Genomic DNA, 22169 nt, shown 5'->3' on the forward strand with positions numbered 1-22169 from the left:
CACACACACACACACAAACAAAATGCAACTGACTCACTGTAAACAAAATCAATGTGAGGTGAACTTTTTATTATGACACCCAAGCTCTTTCCTGTATCCTCCCTCTAGGTTTTTATCATAATTTATCTGTGATTAAGTTGTTACAGATATCAATTGTCACGTAAATTCACATGTATACATTAAAAGCCTTGTTCAAACATATATGTCACACACACACACACAGCATAGCTTAACACAGACACTTGCTGAAAAGAGTAAAAGTGAATATACTCACAGTCCCCGGAGCCTGAGCCAAATCTTTTCAATCTGTTCTGGCTGGAGGTACTTCAGGGCCGTGCTTTCAAACTCCTCGATCTCTTTGGTGGGAGACTCCATGTCAGACACTCTCAGAGTTCCGGATGTGCCAACGAGGGATAGAAAAAAAAAAGTTTAATCCCTCTTGAGTGTGAGTGGTGAGGAAAACGTAACAACCGAGCAGAGAGAGGTTGCGATGTGATGGAACCCAGGATGTGACCAAGGTTTCCTCTTTCTTCATTCACATTTGCACCCACAGCTGCGACAAACTGGCGGTCATCCTTTGTTTTTCCTATCTTTTCTCTCCTGTTTATTTGTGAGAGAGTGTGTGTCTGAAACTCAATAACAGTGCACTGCAGTGCTCAAGTAGCTGTGACAGTCGTGAGCCAGCCCAACTGCACCTCTTTCCGTTCTCTCTCTTGTCTCTCTCTCTCTCTCTCTCTCTCTCTCTCTCACTCGTTCACTTCTCTCCTGTGTGAGCACAGGGGTCCTGGAGCCATGCCATGCTCTCCCAGCAACAATGGGATGCAGACGGCAGGGCAGCGCAATCCGGGATTAATGCTCACTACCGAGCTCTCCACTCAAGAGGGAGGGAGGAGAAACACCACCAGTCAAAGAGAGGGAGGAGTCTGGCTGATAATGTGAAACCATGTTCTGTTTCATCCACTGGCAAACCAGGGGGAGTGAGGGAAGAAAACAAGTGGTGGACGGAGAGGAACAGGAGGACGAGACCTTTAGGAGGAGAGATGACGAAGGTGTGAGTGCCCTGGATTACTGAAAGAAAATCTCTGGTTAAAGAAAAGATTTTAAACAGGACCTCTCCCTGTGAGACAGTGCAACAATGACACAGCTTTTCCTTCTCTTTCTTAGCCTCTAATTCATAGACACACATACACACATTTGCTTATTTCATCAGGAAATGTAAAGGCAAATGTCATCAAGCAAAGACTGACTTTATCAAAGGTGTAGATCAACAAATAAATTGAGTGGAAATGTGACCACTTTAGATCTGTGATACATTAATCTCAAAATGTAGATAATACATTTGCTGTACAACATGCCAGGTGGGATTTAATAGCATGCAGAGAGTGCATTGACACTGATTTTTTCTGAGATCCATTGAGCGCATTTGGGACCGCCCCATATTCAATGGTCCCCAAATTAAAGCATTGTAATACATACAACTCTGTCTCTTTTTCTTGCTCACTCTAACATACAGCATAACAAACTACAGCATCAAAAAGTCACAGTGTTGTCCTCTACATTTTTAATAGGCTTCATCTGGTCAGATAACATGGCCGTTAGCAGGCCAGTCAAAATTAAGACTGTTTTATGAATCGTACAGCCATATAAGCTATCACAACTCATTAGTTCCTGCATATATTATGTGGTGAGAGCTCCATCAGTAATTACATTCAAATGCAGTAGGTGCTTAGTATTGAATATTCTGGTCCTTTATTCTTAATAAACCATATAATAAACACAGTTTTTCTGAGATGCTCCTTCACTGATAGTGATTTCAACATTTTCAATTCCCTGCCTGCCTGACAAGAGATATTACATAATATTGCTATGTAGTGTATGCTGGAAATATATTCTGTACAAACATAAAAAAAACTTTTTGTTTTTTGATAGCTCCCTGCTCACGGGACGTCTGGTAAAAACCCATGAGAACAGGAAGCTCTCTTCTCATTGTCTGCAAGTCCAAAACTTGCATGAATGACTCAGCCCACTGCCCCCCTTTCTCCGAGCCCCCTACCATACTCTCAGGTCTTTCAATTACTTGATGCAGGATGCTAGGGATAATGCCAGGGTGCCACCTCAAAGAGGCTCCTGCTTTCATCTGCTGAGATGGGTCCTCCGTGAGGAGGGAGGAGAAGGTTTGCCTGATTGCCATGAAGCCTACTGATGTTCTCTTCAAAGGTGCACTTTTCTATGCCGCTGTCTCCCTTTCTGTCTTTGGCTTTCAGTTTATTTCTCTTTCTGGCTGCCTTTCTTCAATCCACTCCTCATCACTGTGTCACTGTGTTTTTTTTTCTCCCTTTTGTGGAGGTATGCTGGCCCCCAGGAGATCTCAAGCCACAGGTCAAATTGAGGGGAACCCACAACAGTAACTTCATATTTCACTGCTTGCCTTTCACAGGTTTACACCCCAGGGACCTGATGTACCATGTTATCTGAATATGTAAGTGTGACACTGAACAAGGTTGAGCCTGTTGAGAAAGGTTCTGTCAAAAACACTGCAAGAACTAGGAAGGTCAATTTAAGCTGCATTGCACTCAGAACCAAGTATTTATGCGGAAAAAAAGTATAAGTTTACAGTAGCTGAGTCTTGAATGGAGGCTATGGTTAATCTGATGGTAAGGTATGCGTGTGTGAAGAGAAGAAGAAATGTCACCCCTCGCTCAAGGTCTGTTCTCTAGACCATCAGTATTGCACAATTTGGCATTTGTTTTTTTACATCTAATGCCAAAATATAATTTGGTCAAAGTTAGGGAAAGACTGTGGTCAAGCTCAATAAACTATGGTTAAGTTATCATATAAGTCCTAAATTTCGCACATTCGCAATATATGATCTAGCCAAATACTAGCCATATACAAGGTTTGCACCTAGTCTTGTTGAATGTACAAACAAGTGTAAAAATAGGAATGCCTTTGAGGAGAGACTATTCAGAAGTGAAAGATCTTTTCTCCATATTTTTACGATCATTACGTTGCGCCCTCTTCTATGATGGCTGGCTTTTCACCCCGCCTTCAATGTGTGGAACAGCTACACAATAAACAAAGACATGGTCAGATGACACTTCGTACAAACTAGTTTGTTTTGAGGATATCCACATCTTTAGGGTTAGGCAACTAAAACACTTGGTTAAGATTGGGGAAAAATGGTTGTTGCAGTAAGTAGAAAAACCAAAACACTAATTGCACCACTGTGACAGGATGCTAACTCTGGTTTCCTGCATAAATGTCAGACATGCTACGCAGTCGTTCACCACCTGGACCTCCTCACCCTTACTGTTCTGCCACAAGATATAAAGGGCAAACTTCTTCTGCCACTGAATGTACACATTGTATGAATATAGTGAGGTGTTGAATTGTCCAGTATGGATAAGGGGCTGAACTACCCCCATATTCACTTTTGCTCACAAAAGGGAACTAATTACCTATTGCCTCTGATGTGGATCACTCAGCCACATTTGATTGCCTAATTACCTATTGCCTGTGATGTGGATCACTCAGCCACATTTGATTGCCTGACAACTTTCAATCCAAGATTTTTGATTATCACAGAACAAGCTCTAATATAATTTTAAAGGCTTAAAGAGAAAATATTTATTGCATCCCACATTCACTAGAAAAAAAATGTATGAAATAGCAGGATCATGAATGCAGCCTTGTGGAGAAAGATGTGGCCTCCAGCCTTTGCACCCAAGGAATTTCAAAGAATACTTTAATTACATTTCTGGCTGATGAATGAAACACCTTGCAGGGGAAGAAAAAACACAATTGTGTGGGTTATTTGGTCCCCTATATTGTTAGAGGTACAAAACAACCATGTTGAGTATGTGATGAAATATTAGGAATACACAGCGGTCTTTCGGCTTCTTTCGTTGTTGCCAAAGGAATGTGTTTGCAAAATTGAGAGTAATCAGCGGTCTGAAGGAGATATTCTAATAGATAAAAGTCCAAACAAAGTAAGTAAATTCATCATTATAGTCACATGTTAAAACCGAGTTCAAAGGAGGACAAGCAAATATAGCAGAATATGATAATGGGGGGGGGGGGCTACACGACAATAATATGTGTCTGAATGAGTGATTAAGGAACAAAATGGGGTTTACACATGAAGCCAATATTTTATTCAATTTCGAGAATGATGAACCAAAACAAGAGCCAAAACTGATTGTGTCCCTTCACATGATACATGAGGATAATCATAATATGTCCTTGATTAAGTACTATCACAACAACTGCTCACAAAAAAGACCTAATGAATCAAGTCTTATGAAAATGAATTATTCGTATGACTATGACAGAGGGACCCGCTGGAAATTACGCTCTGCTGAGGTATTCTTGTCACTGTGTTCAGGCTCCCTCAAAGCTCACACATCGAAATCAAGACATTAACAGTGCCGGCCATTTGGAGGTACATGAAAAATTCAAATCTCATTTAAATTTCCAGGCAGTTCGATAAGGATATCTATGCATCAAAATAGCAATCGCCTTTGCAGTAATGACCACATTTTGATGAAGATCATCTATCACAAAATATGATTCCCATCTATACTTAATTTCTCTTTTTGTATTGCGTGATGTGGAGATGGAAGGATGGGTGGGAGAAATTGAGGGCATGCAGCCATCGAGCTATATTTATTTGGAGAGTGATGGAGGTGGTGAAAATACCCCAGAAAAGAAACTTCCTATTACTTCATCCCCAAGATAGATTCCTATAGGTCAAAGGTCATGCATACACCAGTTGAAGTGAGAATCAAGCTGAGGAGGGAAGCAATCAGGCTGGAATAGCATAAAGGCACTTTAAACAAGGCCTTCTCTTATATACCTGTGGTTATAAAGGTCTAAACTCTCACTGCAGCTAATATAATTATTTTCCAGCACTTAGTTGGGCTGAAGTACAGTATGCGGCATGTAAACACAAGGAGGAGAAAGTCCAGCCTAAGCAGTATCTGTGCCACTTATCTGTGGCATTAAAGTGTTAAGTGGTTTTTTTAGCCATGCTAGTGGCATGGCTGTAGGGATGGCAATGCCTGTTGGGCAAATGTGCAAATGTGGAAGTTATTCAGTCTCTAAATACTAGACTGAAACTGGTTATGACACAGTCTTTGGGAAAAAAAAAAACATTAACATACCACCTCTGTCTGACCTGACTTTTTCTCCAGCGCCACCAGCAGGTCAAAGTTTTCACTAATTCAGTGAAATATCTCAACATCTGCTTCATGGATTGGCACAACATTTTGTAAGATGATCATCAGGATGACCGCGTGACGTTTCATCTAGCGCCACCATCAGGTCAAAAATCCATTTGTAACCATGTTAACATTTAGCTCAAAGCACCACTGCTTCAAAGTATAGCATCACAGAGCAGCTAGCATCACTGTTGAGTGTTAGTCTTATTGACCTGACTGCCATCTCTCAGAAACAAAATTGCTTATCAAGTGGCCAATATGTTTGCAAACAATTGCCTACTTAAATTACCACTGCTGCAGCTGGCACAAGTCAATATTAGCATCCAATTGGAGCCAAATCTCTGGCCACTTGACAAATATTGACTAGAACTTTCAGATCTGGTTTGGGCTACAAATTCTGTCACTTCGGCTTACTAACAGCTGTAATGTCCTCACTAGCCCCTTGTTTACTTCTACTATCTACCATTCACACTAAATGGGTAGAGTATTGTAGGTTGTCTGAGCTTGTTAGCTGGATGTGCTGCCTGTGGTTGCAGGACGGGTTAACTGAGGGTGTTAATGACAGACGTGGGGAGGCAACTGTATAGTTTAAATAGACTGGATAACCTAAACATGGAGCTACAAGCAGCTTACAGGTGTAAATAGCCCTGGAGTTGGGTGTTGAACTTATTTTGGAATTAGCAGTACTAAACTTGACTATCAAATATAATTGAGTTTATGCAACCGTTTGGAAAAGAAGTTTAAGTTAAATTATGAAAATTAAGTCCCACACTCCAAGATGGTAATTTTGCATGTAATGTTTTCAAAAGCCATTCAGTAGCAAGAGTTTGTTGTGTGCAAGTACTTATGTCAATGTGCTAAATGTCTTTTAATTTGTGTCTTTGTTGGCACACCATAAAATAATTCATGATAAATGGTGATTTCCTGTCCCAGAGTTCAATTCACAACTCACAACTTTACTCGGCTGCCCCCCCCCCCCGGTCACTGCTCTGATCCTATTACTATATTAACCCGACAATAAGATGTGTGCAAAGCTTACAAAGAGAAGACTATTCACGTCATGGGTGAGCGGTTTGCAATTCACATGGTGTATTTAAAGGCTATTATGTGAGCAAAGTGAATCCACTGTTATTGAATGAGGTCTGGAGGTATGAGGTAAGGGCAAATCCCAAGAAATCTCCTTAATGTATTTTCAGCCTATTTGTGAATGCAATTAAAGAACATGAACTGATTTATAACAGCAGTTGTCAATATGAACACACCCTTTAAGCACTGTTCTGGAAACATATAATATCTTGCAATATTTGTTCTTTATTTCATCTCTGAAATAAAATTGCTTTTATTTCTAAAATGAAATATAAATAATATTTCTATCTCATTCACCTTTACCCCTGTAAATAATAATAAATTAATAACTCATATTTGATTAAAACCAGGCTGGAAAAACCCCTAATGTGCCTCTGTTGATCTATACTTAAATCAATAACCAAAAAGTTATTTTTCTTAGTGAAAGGTTGTAGGCTGCACACGAGGGAATAAACATATTGATCACAGCAAAGGTTGGAAGCTTTTATATAAACCCAACCAGCAATTATACACTGTATGTATAACTAACCCACCGTTAACATGAGTTCAGATTTTTGTAAACTTTGCACAACAACATTCGATGAATATGTCAATAGTGTTTTGGCTCAGTTACAATTTAAACTTTCATTATTGAGAGCACTGCCCAGTCTTATAGAGGATATATCATAGTCTGTAAAAGCCTAATCCAGAAATATGTGGCGTCATGTGGCAGACAGCAGTGATACAGCTTTTTAACATCATAACTGTGAGGTTACACTTCAATCATTTTGATGATTAGCTCTGCAATTTGCCCGTGTGCTTCCAGTCACACCGGCCAGCAGAGGCTCATTAGCCAGCTAGTGAGGCTAGTGATGGAGGTTGTTGCTGCACAAGGGATGTCAGTGGGGGTCTGTGAACCTGTGGCTACAGCCAAAGGAAGGGTCATTCTCCAAAACTGTAGACCGCCACGGCGGAGACAGCTGCCGTAATCAGCTGCAAAGTTCACAGCAGCACACAGCATCCAATTAGCCAGTGGATACACCACACTGCTGATCGCAGAAGAGTGTCTAAGTTCCAGCTGCATGTGTGCATGACTGCTTGAATATCTGTATCTGTGATGATTCTGGTTGCTACGTGACTTTTTGTGTAATTGTTTTGATGCTACTGTGTATAACTCTGTATAAGAAGACAAAGTGGACATCTGGTGAAGGAATACACACATATTTGAAAGGCTGTTTTGCCCTAAAAATGCACTAGTCACAGAAAATTCGCAACGCATACAAATTTTTTGTCACTACTCACTACTTGCTAGGCTACTTTTCACTTTTCTATTGTTACAGTCCCTGTTTAATAGAAATTATCTCTATTTAATAGCTATTAACACGGAATTTTAGTAACAAGAGATATTTTTGTCAGTTTTGTTTTTTTTTGCTGGAAAAATATAAAGCTGTTTTGGAAAATTAACTCTTACATGGCAACAAAATATAGATACATTTTTCCATTAATTTTGAGTGTGCATCAGTCATTATTTACCAATAACTTATTATGCTTTAATTACCACTGTTTTCTTATTACTTTTCCACCACACAGTTGCACTATTTCTAACAACATTGCTAATACATATGCTATTAGAGGACATGTTGCTCATGCATATACTACTGAAATTTTTAACATGGTCAAATGTTCATGAAATGAATTAAAAGCTGTTCTTTCCTAGCCTGACATCATAATGGGGCATTCAGTACTGTGGAGACAATTTAGTCTCTAATAAAAAGGTCATTTTAACTAATGAATAATAACTTATCCCTTCCCCACAAGCTCTCTTCCCTTGGACCATTATGAAATAGCCCTAATGTCTGATCGAAATGATGGTGAAAATACTGTATCCTAATCACATGCTGATATAATGGTTGTCGGGTTTGTCTGATTATAGTGACAGTTAACAGACAAAATTTTGACAATCTAAAAATAAGTTAGTTACTGTTATTTAGCCATATAACATACACACTGTTATTGGTAAAGTGAGGTTATTGGTAATAGAAAAACACACACACACACACACACACACACATACACACAAATTAGTCAACCGACAGAGGTAAAGGGATTATTGAGATCAGTATAACAACAACTTGTATATGTTACAAAGCAACTACTGAAGGATTGTTGTATTAGACTGCATTAGTTTTAGATATGTGTACCTACCATAATAAACTCGCAAATGAATAACAATAGCAACTGCAACTGACAAAAAAAAGTCAAATACGCTCAGTTGCTAGTTTATTAAATATGCACGTTCAAAACGAATGTAGTCTAATACAACAGTAAGTCCTATCTTCATAGAAGTTATAATGTTCAATTTTTGTTCAAAGTGTTTTAGAGAAGTGTTGATTTAACTTTATTTTAATTTTGAAAGCTGCAGTTTGTGGTGCCATTGGATTTTATTGCATTATACTGACAAGTGTATCTAATATAAGTGACACTGCATAAATAAGTATATTTATGCTATAAGTGACACTGCATAAATAACATGAGTAGCCTACAAGTGGCAGACATAACAGTCAGCTATATACAGCGCCAGTGATAAAAATGGCTGGTTTCACCTTCTGCGTGAAGGCACCACATAGCCCATTAATAACTGGCCAGTGCTTAAAAATACACAGGGCGCCTCTAGTGAGCAGAAGTGACAGCATAACACCAGCCGCACAGATGAGTCAGCGTGTGTTTACACACTAATGGATCCATATTGTTTTCTGTCCCTCACTGTGTGACTTAGCATGCACTCAATTGTGTTTTAGCAGCAGCTGCAATCCTAAAGCCATTTCAGCAGCTGCTATGTCTCCGAAGAATTAGGCAGCCATTCATCTGATCTGAAAATCGACAAGAAAAAAGGTGAAAAGACAATCAAGCAGCTTTATACTGAGGGATTAACTGGAAAACTGTAAAAAGCCGAGCACATTAAATTAGCAATTAGGATACTTGAAGGGAAACGGTCTGTGGAGTTTAATCAAAATAGTGCAACGCTTTAAAAACACAATCAAAATCATTTTCACCATTTCACCCATTTCTCAGCTGACTTTTACCTTCATTCAACCCCAGTTAATGGCAGTCGATACCTCCTGTCCTTTAACTCACTCCCTCCCGTCCGGCCTGCTACACATCATGCGATCCCTCTCCATTCTCCAATAAAATCTAATTATCATCGCCTGGAGGGTAACAGCCCGCTCTGGCCTCGGAGGTGACACAGTGGTTACATCATTTTATGGATTACTGCTACTTCCATGGTCATTTAATCACCTTGTACCATAATCTTGCCATTTGTCATTCAGTTGTAGATCCCCGCTACTCCCTGTGGATTGGCCCTCAATTAACCACTCTTGGCCTGGCCGGAGACTTTGCCTGACCTAAGTGGGATTTCCCAGACAAAGACACAAGGAAGAGGATGGCTGTCCATTGAGTGTGAGTCATATGGTATAGAAAATAGAAAAAAAAAAAAAACGAAAAGGAGCACTAAGTGCTTTTCTAGACGCCACATATGCCGGTAAATCCCCAAATTCACCAGGTGCAAACATCATTTCACCAGTCAAATTACTTTAATAAACAAAAAATTGGCAGGTTCAGTATTTTTAGGATATTTTTCTTTTATTTAAACTGTTAGTGCAACTGAAATTAATCAGTCCCTAGCAGACCAGTGGACAGTCATGCTAATTGTTCAGCCTCAGCCAAAGATTTAGCAGCATTCTACTCATGCCTGGTATTTGTTCCTCACCCTGATCCACACTAAAGCTATGTCTTAATAAATGACACTGATATAAGTCAGTGTCTCTGAGGACAAATGAACTGTTTCCTCTAAGGAAGATGGGGGTGCTTTTAGCTGCCCTGCGCTGGCTATGCTTTTCTTAAAAATCTGGGCTGTAGCTTTTAAATAAAGGAACAGACTGTGTCCAGTCAAACGGAAAATCACTTTCTCCTTGTCACCATCCTGCTCTGGAAAAAAAAGGGACCTATGTTTAGAGGGGACTGTGGCTGGGAAGAATTGGACTGTAATTTGAGATAGCAGAGAGAAGCACCAGAAAAAGAAGTATGTGTGTCATCAGTCAGACTTTGGAAAGTAGAAAAAGAAAACAAGACAAACATTTCAAAAGGGATTTCCACAATCTCATACCAAACACCTAATAAACTGTGTAATGTCTGTAAATGCTTGCTACACAAATTGACCAAATCGGCCTGCAATAACTCCTTGTCCATTCAAATCAAAATCTTGTTACCGCGTACTAGGTGCATTTTTAGTATCCTCTGACAAATGCTCACGTCTAGCCACCTGCGGCATTTGTAACAGTCTCCAGAGCCATCAAGGTTAATTGGAATCAGGCACTAAAAGAGGTTCAATATTCTAAAAGTGACAACAAATTATGTTAATGGTGGTTTGAAGTCCTTGTTATCAAGGTGGAATCAATCATGCCCACATCCCTTGAGGTCAGCAGCCGTACATTGCAATTAGCACCATGCGTGTGTGTGCGTGTGTGTGTGTGTGTGTGTGTGTGTATCAAGAATGCTAAATGTCAGACAGAAGATTGTCCTCTTCATAGAAAGCAAGTATAGGTTCAATTACAGATTTTTTCAACTTAATAATCAATTTCACATTAATCAGAGTCAAAACAAATACATAGTGCAGAATGATGCCTGATCATATATGATGCCAATTTTCCTCCCTGTATATTATAGAAGTGGTATATCGACTGTATGCATATTACACCTGTGCAGGATAATGAGCTGGACATGGCTTTTGATGTCCCACCACAGCCTGACACTGGATTCAATCCATGGTCATTAACAAGTAATAAACTGTAACGATTTCTTTGGCATTTTGACATTGGCAAACCTGATGGCCGTTTTCTCAGTGGCGTCTGGTTCATCTGCTGCAGGAAGATCATCAGCCAGAATCTCTTCGGGACTCCGTGGGTCATTCAGGGGGGCCTTCTCGTCCTTGCCTTTGATCCCCATCCCCGCTGTGATGGCATTCCACAAAGCACTATGGGACTTTGAGCCTGCAAACCAGAAGAGCCTCATTGGTGTTACAGTCATTTTGTATGGTGCCCTGAAAAAATTGTTTCTATCCATTATTTAACAAAAATAAAACAAATTTATTAATTTATTACTTCCACTGAAAGCACAGGTCTTTCAGGGTCTCATTAGAGGGGAGTAAGAGAATTTAACACCTTTATAATGCTGCCCCCATGTGGATGTATGTCATCACTGCTAGTTTGTCTTTGGAAGTAATGCGCTTACTACACAGTAGACAAGTAGTGCTACCACTGCAATTAGTAGACTTTCCTTTAGAGGAGGGTTTATCAGCCTTTATCAGCTCATTAACCATTTTCTAGATCCTCAACTTTGCAATTACAGAGACTTCAAGCTTTCATGTAAAATAAATGTGTCATACTTTTTTAGTCCGTTTTTAAGACTGTAGAGAGCACCAAATGCAATATACTGAAAAGATAATAATAAATTAAACATATTTAATTTTAATCTAACGGTATTCACTCTTGTCTTTATCTTTGGCACCTCAATTTTACTGAGGTGCTGAGAAGTCTCAGCAGCTAATATTTCATTTACTCAGGGTAAAATGACCCTTTAATACTTTGATCTGTAGGTGAAATGATTTGAAATGAAATGAATTTAGTGAGCTGGCTAATGATGAAGTATGACTAATACAGAATGACCATTACACTTACGTGCGAAACTGGCCTGTGGTCTGTTGGAGCTCTCTCCATCTTCATTTGCCACTAGAGGAAGAAAAACATGGAAGAGAATCAAGTGATGCCAGAAATCTGTTATGTGCATGCATATTTGAAACTCTATTTCGAAACATCAACCTCCTCAGTTGTAACCGAAAACTTTAAATTCATCTGTAACTTTTGTTTGGTTGTTACTCATATTTCTTCAGTGATGAATACTACAAAAAGAAATGCTTGTATCTGGAAAATTAGATTTTCCACTTTTACATGTGTAACAAATATAGTCACACAGCTGCCTTTTCCTCCAAGTCTCAATATGTGTTTCTGAGCTTACTCCTTTCAGGTCAGACAATTATATGCATAATCACACAAACATTGATCCCATATGCTGCACAATTAATTTTAATGAGACTCTCCACATCCTGTCCTCACTGGCTTTGCCATTTATTTTCTTTTTATATATACAGTATTTTTCTTCTGTATATCTATATTTTTGTGTTTTTATCTGAGATTAAAAAAGGGGGTTGTGAATCTTGTGCAAAAGGGTGTGCAGAGTCAAGAAGGTCATTTGAAACTCCATTAAACCCTAAAATTGTCTTAAAGTGTGATTTAAGTGATATGTGAAAGTACTATAATTGTCGCTGTCACTTCAGAGACTGGTGCCCTGCTGAAATCTCTACCCTCTGAACACAGCACACTGTGTGTAGAGTTCACAGAAAATAGTTAGATAAAACCACATCCAGTCAACAGCAGTGCTATGGGAAAACAACTCATTGATGACAAACCTGAGAGGAAAGACAAGAGTGATTTAATCTAACAGCATGGCAACACAAGTAGGAAAATTACAGCTGCACTGATGTGCTGAAGGGCATCTCTGAATGAACCTCTTGAACCTTCACCTGGCTGAGGTGCAGCTTCAGAAGACTATGCTGATTCTAGTGCTGTTAGCTGAGAAGCAGATGAAGACAAATGCACATCTGATTGCTAATACTGCAGAACAACTGCACAACTTTGCCCAGTTACTGCTCTAACACATTAATGGCATAGTTAGAATTTAATTTTGAGAGCACAAATAAGTCTATCAAGTATCACACTACCTAACATGTCTGAATAGGTATATGATTTCATTGCTAGTCAATCTTTTTCAAATAAATACTTCCAGAGGGCGTAGGCCCCACAACCCCCCAGGTGAATGTTGAAGCCATGTGGAAGTGCTTCAAGATCCAGTTTCCTTATTGGTCAATAGATGCCGACGTGAGAAAATCAAGCTGCCCCCTAACCATGGATGGATTATGAGAAAATGGACTCTTTTATGGTTGTTTTGTTTCTCTTTGTCGTTGTTTTGCCTTTCTTTGGGATAGTTTTGCAATTCATTGTGGTCATTTGGTGGAGGTTTGGGTCTCTTTTTGGTCGGTTGTGACTCTTTGTGGTAGTTTTGTGTCTCTCTCTGTTAGTTTTTTGTCTCTTTGTGGTCATTTGGTCACTCTTTGTGGTCAAGTTTCTCTTTTTGGGATAGTTTTTAAAATCACTTTGATCATTGTGGGTCTTTTAACTGAGCTTCAGCCAGAGGCTCTGGCTCAGGGCCCACTTGATCTCTCAGGCCGCTGTACCTGTGACCAGTAGGCCTGTTCATTAATCCATCCACGCCTCTAACAACACAAAGCAATAAATGTTTTTGACAAAAAGTTCAGATCTCAGAAGCTGAATTTATGACATGATGATATTGAAAATGACTGTTTGATTAGGAGCAGGGTTAAAGCTGAAAGAGAAGTGTGTTTTGGGACATGTTTGCCTTGACTGACCAGTCACTCAGAATGCCAAACTCAGCCACTGTGACTGCCATTTGCTGAAATCAGCTCAGCTACACAAAACTCCATCACAATCCCCAACGATGGATTTTGTAGCTCCTGTACATTTCAAAACTAGAATTTCCGCCACCAGTCAAGTTGCAGTTTACATCCATGTCCTTCCAGACTCATACAATATATGTAGCAAAGACTTTGAAAGAGTATAATATAAGATATTAAGTGTATTTTTTGATTCGTGATACAGGGATATATAAATAAAATTGATTTGACTTGACTTTGTTAAGCTTTGTTGGTCCTTTTCTGCTGTCTATCTCCTGTATTAGTGCTTAAGTTCATCGAGAGAAACAAAAAAGTCAAATTCCTTGTATGAATTCACATGCTTGGGCAGTAAACCTGCTTCTGATAGAACTGACAGTAGAAAATGCTTCAAATATGGATATGGCTTCAAAGAAGGCACAAATTCTAAAAGGTGGATGCTTCGCAAACATTGCCAACCTGGCAGTGCAGAAGATCTATACAATAAGCGCAGTTTCCAGGTGGGCGCCCAAGTTTAGTGTCACCAATTCAGTATCTGGCCAAATGTGAAATATGGTCACAAGTTATGGCATTGAATAATGGCCAGAAAAGTGTTTTTGCAGAGCATTATGATGTTGCAGTGAAGTTGACCTTTGAACTTTTGTATACAAAATGTCATCACTTCATCCTATTAGACATTTGTGTGAAATTTTGTCACAATTAGCACATGAATTCCTGAGCTATGGCTAAAAAATGTTTTTTTTGTGAGGTCAGGGGGTGACCTTGACCTTTCACCTTTGACCACCAAATTCTAAATAGAAATTCTCACACTAACCTTTAAAGCCAAGTGGGTATTTTTGCTAAATGTAATGAAATTCTTTCCAGGTGTTCCTGATCCAGTATATTGCATTCACAAGAATGGGACAGACGTGAGGTCACAGTGACCTTGAACTTTGAAAACCAAAATCTAATCAGTTAATCCTTGAGTCCAAGTGAACATTTGTACCAAATTTTAAGAAGTTCCCTCGAGATGTTCCTGAGAAATCACATTCACAAGAATGGGACAGACGGACAACCCAAAAACATAATTCCTCTGACCACGGCTGTCGCCGGTGTAGAGGCATAATGACTCTATGTAGAGACTTTTTAGAAATAATCAGTAAATTATATTTCACGGTTCAGGTAACTGGCTGAAGGAACCCACATCCCCATCATAGTAAATGAAGGTGACTTTGTGAAAAGGAAGTCATTCCACTGAATTAATGTGCAGGTAAGACAGAGCAGACAATTGACTTCCAGTCAAAAGCTTAATTTCGCAATTTACTGGACTCTTCTGAACAGCGAAAATAACATGATGGAGCTCACATCATTACCACTGTTAAAGCCAAGGTTCACATTGGTGAGTCTAAACTGAGCAATACATTTGCAGAGGATTAGTATTATTTTGTGAGGACTTAAGTTATTTTAAACAAAAAAATTAACCCCTCTATGATCACAGAAGTTTGATGGTGTCCTAGTTAGTGACAGAAAACACCCTTACTGCCCTCGCTAAGGACCCAGGCCTGGCACAGAGTAGGACTGAATCCAGGTCTGAGATGAACATCTGCAGGCTCAAGGCATAGCTCCACAAGCAGAGGAAGTTCGGGACCATCCCAGAAAGGTCATGTGACCTTTGTCAACCCTGAGAGCAACAGAAAACACCCTTCCACCGAATCCTGCTGATCTGAGATTAAAGCTGTTTAAGACACAGTTTCCCAAAATAATTTTCCAACTGGCCCACCAGAAACTCCCACTTGTCTTCAAATAAAGAGTAATTAATTTTATTTCATTAAATGACTATAGGTCTTCTTTATTCCTGAAAATTCTGCGACAAAATGCTTTGATATCCTGTTACTTTAATTAACATCATGTACACTCACCAACCCCGCCTTCAATTTGTGCAATCTTAACTGTATTTTCAGTTCAATCTTTTTGATCTGGTGTCTATTGTGTCACATTTGCAGAGTGCATTTTTCCATTTTTGTTTGTTAATACACCTTTAGAGGCTGCACAGGAACAGATAAAAATGGCCTTCAGTCAAGCTTGAAGTAATGCTACAGTCCTTTTCCTTATCATTTCAGTCTACAGTTTTACATTTATCATTTTTGTCTTACATTGAAATTCTTATTGTACTAAATTGAGGTGTGTAGGTGGGTGTATCCTCTTCCTCATGATGACGCCACGCTGTGTTAGAGGACATTGGCATTCATGTGATAAAAGACTTAGAAATGGTCATATATCATATTCAAGATGTACAGTGTGTGCATGATTGTAGGCCTCACTGAATTTCTCTCACTGGCAGAGGATATAAGCGCTTTTTCATCATTCTGTGATGAAGATAAGAAATAATGTTTGATTTAGGCTTATAACAATAATCAAATTGTCTTCAGATCTTGCATGTGCAGTAAATTAAACCATCAGTTACTGTTGGAAGATGAACAAGATTTTAGTTGTTCAAACTCTGTTGCCCAGAATGGACTCAACTTTTGAACCTAGAGTCATGAGGCTAGAATTAAAAACAGTGAAATAAAATAAAATTTCAAAATTTCTGTCACTTTTTGTGTCAAAAAATAATTTGGGATGTTTTTAAAATGAAAACCCACTCTTTTCTCTTCCTGTAAATTGTAAAAATAATTTAGACGATTCATCTTGAACTCAGGGTGCAGTTACAGAAATTCATTCAATCAAATGTGATTTGGGGCATCTAGCTAAACCCATCCATTATATAAAACCACAGTTGACTTTTAGCAAGTATGGGCACCAAGCACTGCAATATCTTATTGAGAGGTGCGTGTTTGGATTTCAGGTGGCAAAAACTTTGTTCACATTTCCAAAGAATGTGAGTGAAGTCTAATTTATTCATTTAACCCTTATCCCCCCTCTCCCTCTCCTCCTCCAACTAAAGATGCAATAAATTCTGTTTAAGTGTAGCTTAAAGGAAAATAGATGCCTGGCTACAGGTAAAATGTCTTGCCAGTTTGAACTATGTTTTGGATTTCATCTTCATTTGCTGCCATGATGGATGTAAAACCAGCATACAACAAAACAGCATAGCATAACTTCCCACCAATTTACTATTTAAGTATGAAAGTCTGTTAAATTTTAACCTACGTTGCTTTTACTGAACAATTTCAGAAACTGGAAACATGTCTCGTTTAATCAACACAGAGATTAGGATTCATGTTTTGTTACACCACTCTCCTAGAATACCCCCTGTTCACTGCTGTAGATAATACTGAAGACAAACATGTACCAGCATCCAAAAATATTAGTTACATAATTTTAATTGTTGTCTAATGGTACTATGTATATTAAAGGTGCACACCCCAAATTTTACACATAACGGTTCTATAATTTGAACTCAAATCAAATCAAATCAAGTTTATTTACCGGAGCTGACCAAAGTGCTGTACACATTTTAGTTAAAGGCACAACAATAGCACAGCAAGTAGAATAATCCAGCCTTGAGGACATTAATGTGGCAGTAACAGTCTTCATATCATTGAGAGAGAGGATGGATTTCAGTTTTGCAATGTTCCTCAGTGAAGATAGCAAACTTTCACTACAGACTTGATCTGTCTGTCAAACTTCAGTGCTGAGTCAAAGATGACACCAAAATTCCTGGCATAGGCATGAAGGTTCGATCCCCATGGCCCTAAGTGGCTAGCAATACTCCCTGTCGTCTTGGGGGGGGACTAAAAACAAATATTTCTGTCTTGCTGTCATTCAGGTGAAGACAGTTTTTTGCCATCCAGAATTTCCCATCCTGGAGGCAGTTAAGGATGGATGGAATAGAGATGGAATGCCCCAGATGAAAGGTATATTTGCGTGTCATCAGCGTAGCAGTGAAAGGAGAACAGGAAATGGTCAAAGTAAATAAAATAGTCGCTAAAATGGAACCTTGAAGTACTACACAAGTGATTGGGGCAGTAGTGGAGGTGAAGCTCCCAATCTTAACAGAAAAAGACCTGTCTGTTAAGTAGGAGGCAAACCACTTGAGGGCAGTGCCCTGGGTCTAAAAGATTTACAATGGCACATTTACCAGTCTAAAGACAGCAGTAGGTCATTTGAGACTCTGAGAAGAGCAGATTCTGTGCTATGACAAGCCCTGAAGACCAGAATTTCTCCATGATAGTATTATTGTCTAAATAAAACAGAAGCTATGTATAGACAACTTTCTCCAGACCTTTTGACAGGAATGGGAGCTTGGAGTTGGGATGTAAATTATTAGGCTCTGATTTTTCAAGGTTAGGCTTTTTAGAGGTTGGACTATTGCATGTTTAAAAACTTGATCGGACTTTTCAATTACAAGACTGGTAATAATAATAAGAGAAAATGAAGTAGAATAAACAGACGGCATTAAAAAACTGAATGTACAACATAATTTTTAACAGAAAGCCTGCATTACAAACTGAAGGTGCAGAGATGTGTTCATTTACCAGGCAGAGAAGGTCTATCAACAAGATTTTGTGTGAAACTATTGGTAAATTATGGGACATGCAGGAGTTTTGCAGTTTTTCAACATGTATGTCATCAGATAAAAAAAGAAAACAGAAAAAAGAACATTAACATGAGTGTCCTTTTGTGTATGTAATCTCTGTGTGTAAATCTGAACTTAGCTTTATGTGCACAGTGATGTTTGATTCTGTCCCTTTCTGCTTTTAGCTGCTTTTTCCACCATGCCAAACAAGAGAGACAGACAGAGAGTGAAAGTTGCCATTATAAGGATAATCTAACTAACCTCTCCATGGTTTAATACAGCCTTACTTTTGCCCTGCATGGCAAAGCATAACAAAACTAACAAAAAGACTTTAAATCATAGTTATTATGATTAAAATGTGATTTTGGCTTAGTTCAATCTGAAATTTAATTCCATCATTTAACAGTTCACACTTTTTACATTGGAACATTTTTATTTTTAGATGTTGTTGATGTTGTGGCATCTGGACATGAGAACACTTGGTAAACAGACTGTTACTACTGTTTGATACTGTATGGTTTAATTCTTTGTTTGTTGTTGTTTTATGTGAATTTTAGTTTAAGTTTTTATTACATTCGCCCACGAATCACAGGAAAGTAGTTCTGATACTGATGAAACAAGTCTAATTAAACTGAAGTGACTGTACATAAGTTGAAGATCAGTTTAAAATTACAACATACTAGTAAAATGCTACCTCTACCCATGGACATCACCAAAAGCTGTTTTTCCTCCCTTGAGATGCTTGTGTTGCTTTCGCAGTATGCTTTGGGTCATTTTCCATCTGTACTGTGAAGCACTGTCCTATCAGTTTTGCAGCATTTGGCTGAACCTGAGCACATAGTAAAGCCCTATACACTTCAGAATTCACTGCCACTGCTCTGGATCACGAGCCTCCTCCTTTCCTTCTCAAACTCTTCTCTTCCTATCATTCTGGTACAAGTCAATCTTGGTTCCATCACCTGGGCAGGCTTTTTTTAGATGTTTTCTGGAAAAGTCAGTCTGGCCTTTCTTCTCTTGAGTGTTACCAGTTACAAACTGAAAGTTCCCATGAAAAGCTACCAAATGCAAATTCAACACTTGGAATAGACCTTTTATCTGCTTAATCTGTCATGAAATAATGAGGGAACAGGCCACATGTGGCCATGAAACTGATTGTCTAACAATTGTCTAGTTACTTTGAGCCTCTGAAAATGAGGGACTATGTATAAAAAAGGCTGTAATACACTTCAATCACATCTTTATTGCTTCAAATACATTGTAGTGGTATAGAAAGGCAAAATTACAAAAAATGGGTCCTAACCATGTATCAGAATTTTAGAAAGACATGTTAAGAGAATAATTCTCTAGGACAAGACCAAGAATCACATGTCAAGAATGTACAGTCTTTACAATGGGATATTGGGAAATACAATAACAAAAGAGCCTGTCAGCAATTACAGCTTTTGTTTTCAATAGAGCCATGCTTTGTTCAAAATTGGTACCAAGCAAAAAGTGTCTTTCACAAACACACAAATTAAGATATAAACTAAAGAATACGCAATCTCTTTTGCTAGTTTTGCTCAAAGTACAAGTTTGAAAAAAACAAAAAACAAAATGGCAATGTGTATATAAGAGTGAAAAATGTGATGAAAAAAAAAACACAAAACAAAGCTAAAGGTCCACATATAAAACAGGAGCCTTGGTGCTCTGTAACCCTACAGATGAGCTGAAAAGTTAAAATCTGTTTTCTCCACGTGAGCCTTGCAACATCAACAAAAACATAAAAAAGCTAACAAGCCTAACATATGACAAAACACCACACGGGTGGAATCGCAGCAGAAACTGGCAGCTACAGTTGAGGCTCGTAGTTTGATAGAGCAGTGAACACGAGGTGTCCAGCCAGGCAATGAGGTAGCAGCGCTTAGGAGTCACGCTTCAGAGGATGTGATTGGCCAAATGCTGTGTGGACTGAAACCTAGGCCCAGTGAGCAATTGATTATAACACTTGTAGGTTACCATGACAACTGCCATACTTGTGGGTACTAGTATGGCTGTGATATAGGTCACGTGATCGAGGCAGGTTTTTAGAGGTAACAGGATGTGTCCACGCAAGTGGAAAATCCAAAGTCTATTTTCTGTGGGATCACAAAATCTTTTTTGAATCTGCTTTTAAAGCTTTTAAAAAGACACCTGTAAATTATTTGAGGGCATCTCTCTTCTTGTTTCTATGTCCTCACTACCTAAGCCCTGAATCTTTCCCCCTCTTATCAGTGTATCCCTATCATCTGGATAAGTTTAGGTGCTTTCTGGTAGGCGGGCAGTATTTGCCATAGACCAGGTCTCATGTGACGCAATAATAACAGCCCTGAGATCATGGATCACAGTTAAAACCTTTGTAAAATGCATGCATCCAGTAGTAAGTTAACACTGACTAGACCAATATGGAGAATTTAATTTGAGCTGTCTTAAGTTCACAATTGTATGGAGACATCTAGAGAAATCCCAAACTTAATCGATATTTCTGGCACAGATAGCGTAGCAGCGGCAAAGACTAGCTTACAATATTGTAATTAATATATTCAGTATTAATTAATATAGAGTTTAAAGGTTAATTCTTGCACGTGAGAGGACTGATTCTGTATGAGATGAGCCCATTCCTGGTTTTTTTTTTCCTTTTTTTTCCCCTGAAAACCTCCTTGGAGAATCTTTAGTATCCTTATTGTGATTTTAGATGACGGAATCACTCTGCAAAATCCACATTTTTCTTTTTACCTCTATGGGGCAGTGAAATAAGCTGTAAACACAACATATTATCACTGAACAAAGTGAACGTGATAGCAAACAGTTGTCTTTTTACACATCTAGCAGACGCAGAGTAGCATTCATCTTTATATGGAGTTGTGTGTGTGGCAAACTGACAAATTAATCATTTGTTCTCCTTTTAGCTCTTTTTTCGGTCTCCACCAACTCCTGAGGGAAATATCTGGCTGTTTAGCTGCTAAATGCTCCACTGTTTTCACAATCTCCTCATTTTATGTTCACTGCTGTTTGGTGCTGGGCAGGCTGCGTGGGTTTATCAGAGCTTGTTTGCTGAAAGCTGCAGCCCACTACATCTGCAAGAAAGGTTGATAAGAGCAGTGACAGTGAACCAAAACAGTAAAGTTGCGGGCTGTGAAGCAAAACAATGAGCTTAAAGATGCTACAATACTCTGTAAAGAAGAGGCAAGGTACTAAATTGGGTGATCATTTTCTGTGGATTTGTCTGTATGAGCGACTTCTATCATACTACCAGTCACTAGTCAGACACTAGTCATCTGGTGCAGTATTAACTTAAAAATATGGATTAGTGCAGTTTTAACAAATTCCACAACACAATTAAAAAGATACAGGATAAACAGTGACTATCCATATATTGCCAGCCCCGCTGCATTCTCAGTGAAAGCGTAATTGAAAGGTTACTCAAAAGTTTACACATCTGTCAGTGGATTGCAACTTACAAGCTTGTTCTGGCCTTGACCCCTTGACAATGCAGCAGGTGTTTGCTCTCAGTTATGGTAAAACCCCAGCTCTGACAACACTGATTGGGGTGTGGCAAAAAGTGCAGTGATAGTTTTCTGACTTATGTGATTCAGAGTTGAATTACCCTTGAATGCCATATGTGCAAGTGCAAATGTACATGTTACAGTATTTGTCTTAACACTTTAAGTTTGTTAGTGGTTTCAAACTGTGTTTTCTTTCGTAAACAAATGGAGCTTTATGGTTAAAGGTTTAAGATAGTTTTCTAACTATTTTACTAATGTAAAAGTATCAATTTGAAAACGACTTA

General features: G+C 38.8%; 1 protein-coding gene across 1 annotated transcript in view; it reads right to left on the minus strand.

The window, feature by feature from the left end:
• The window catches only part of pde1cb (phosphodiesterase 1C, calmodulin-dependent b), a 90021-nt gene that overhangs the window by 57910 nt on the left and 9942 nt on the right, over positions 1–22169 (minus strand). Inside the window, exons 2-3 of the mRNA XM_040143871.1 lie at positions 12020–12070; positions 11167–11332 (exon numbers count right to left, since the gene is read on the minus strand). Coding sequence (XP_039999805.1) covers positions 11167–11332; positions 12020–12070 — 217 coding nt within the window. The remainder of the gene's footprint in view (positions 1–11166; positions 11333–12019; positions 12071–22169) is intronic.

This window comes from Xiphias gladius, chromosome 14 (genome assembly GCF_016859285.1).
Source record: "Xiphias gladius isolate SHS-SW01 ecotype Sanya breed wild chromosome 14, ASM1685928v1, whole genome shotgun sequence".
Lineage (NCBI taxonomy): Eukaryota > Metazoa > Chordata > Actinopteri > Istiophoriformes > Xiphiidae > Xiphias > Xiphias gladius.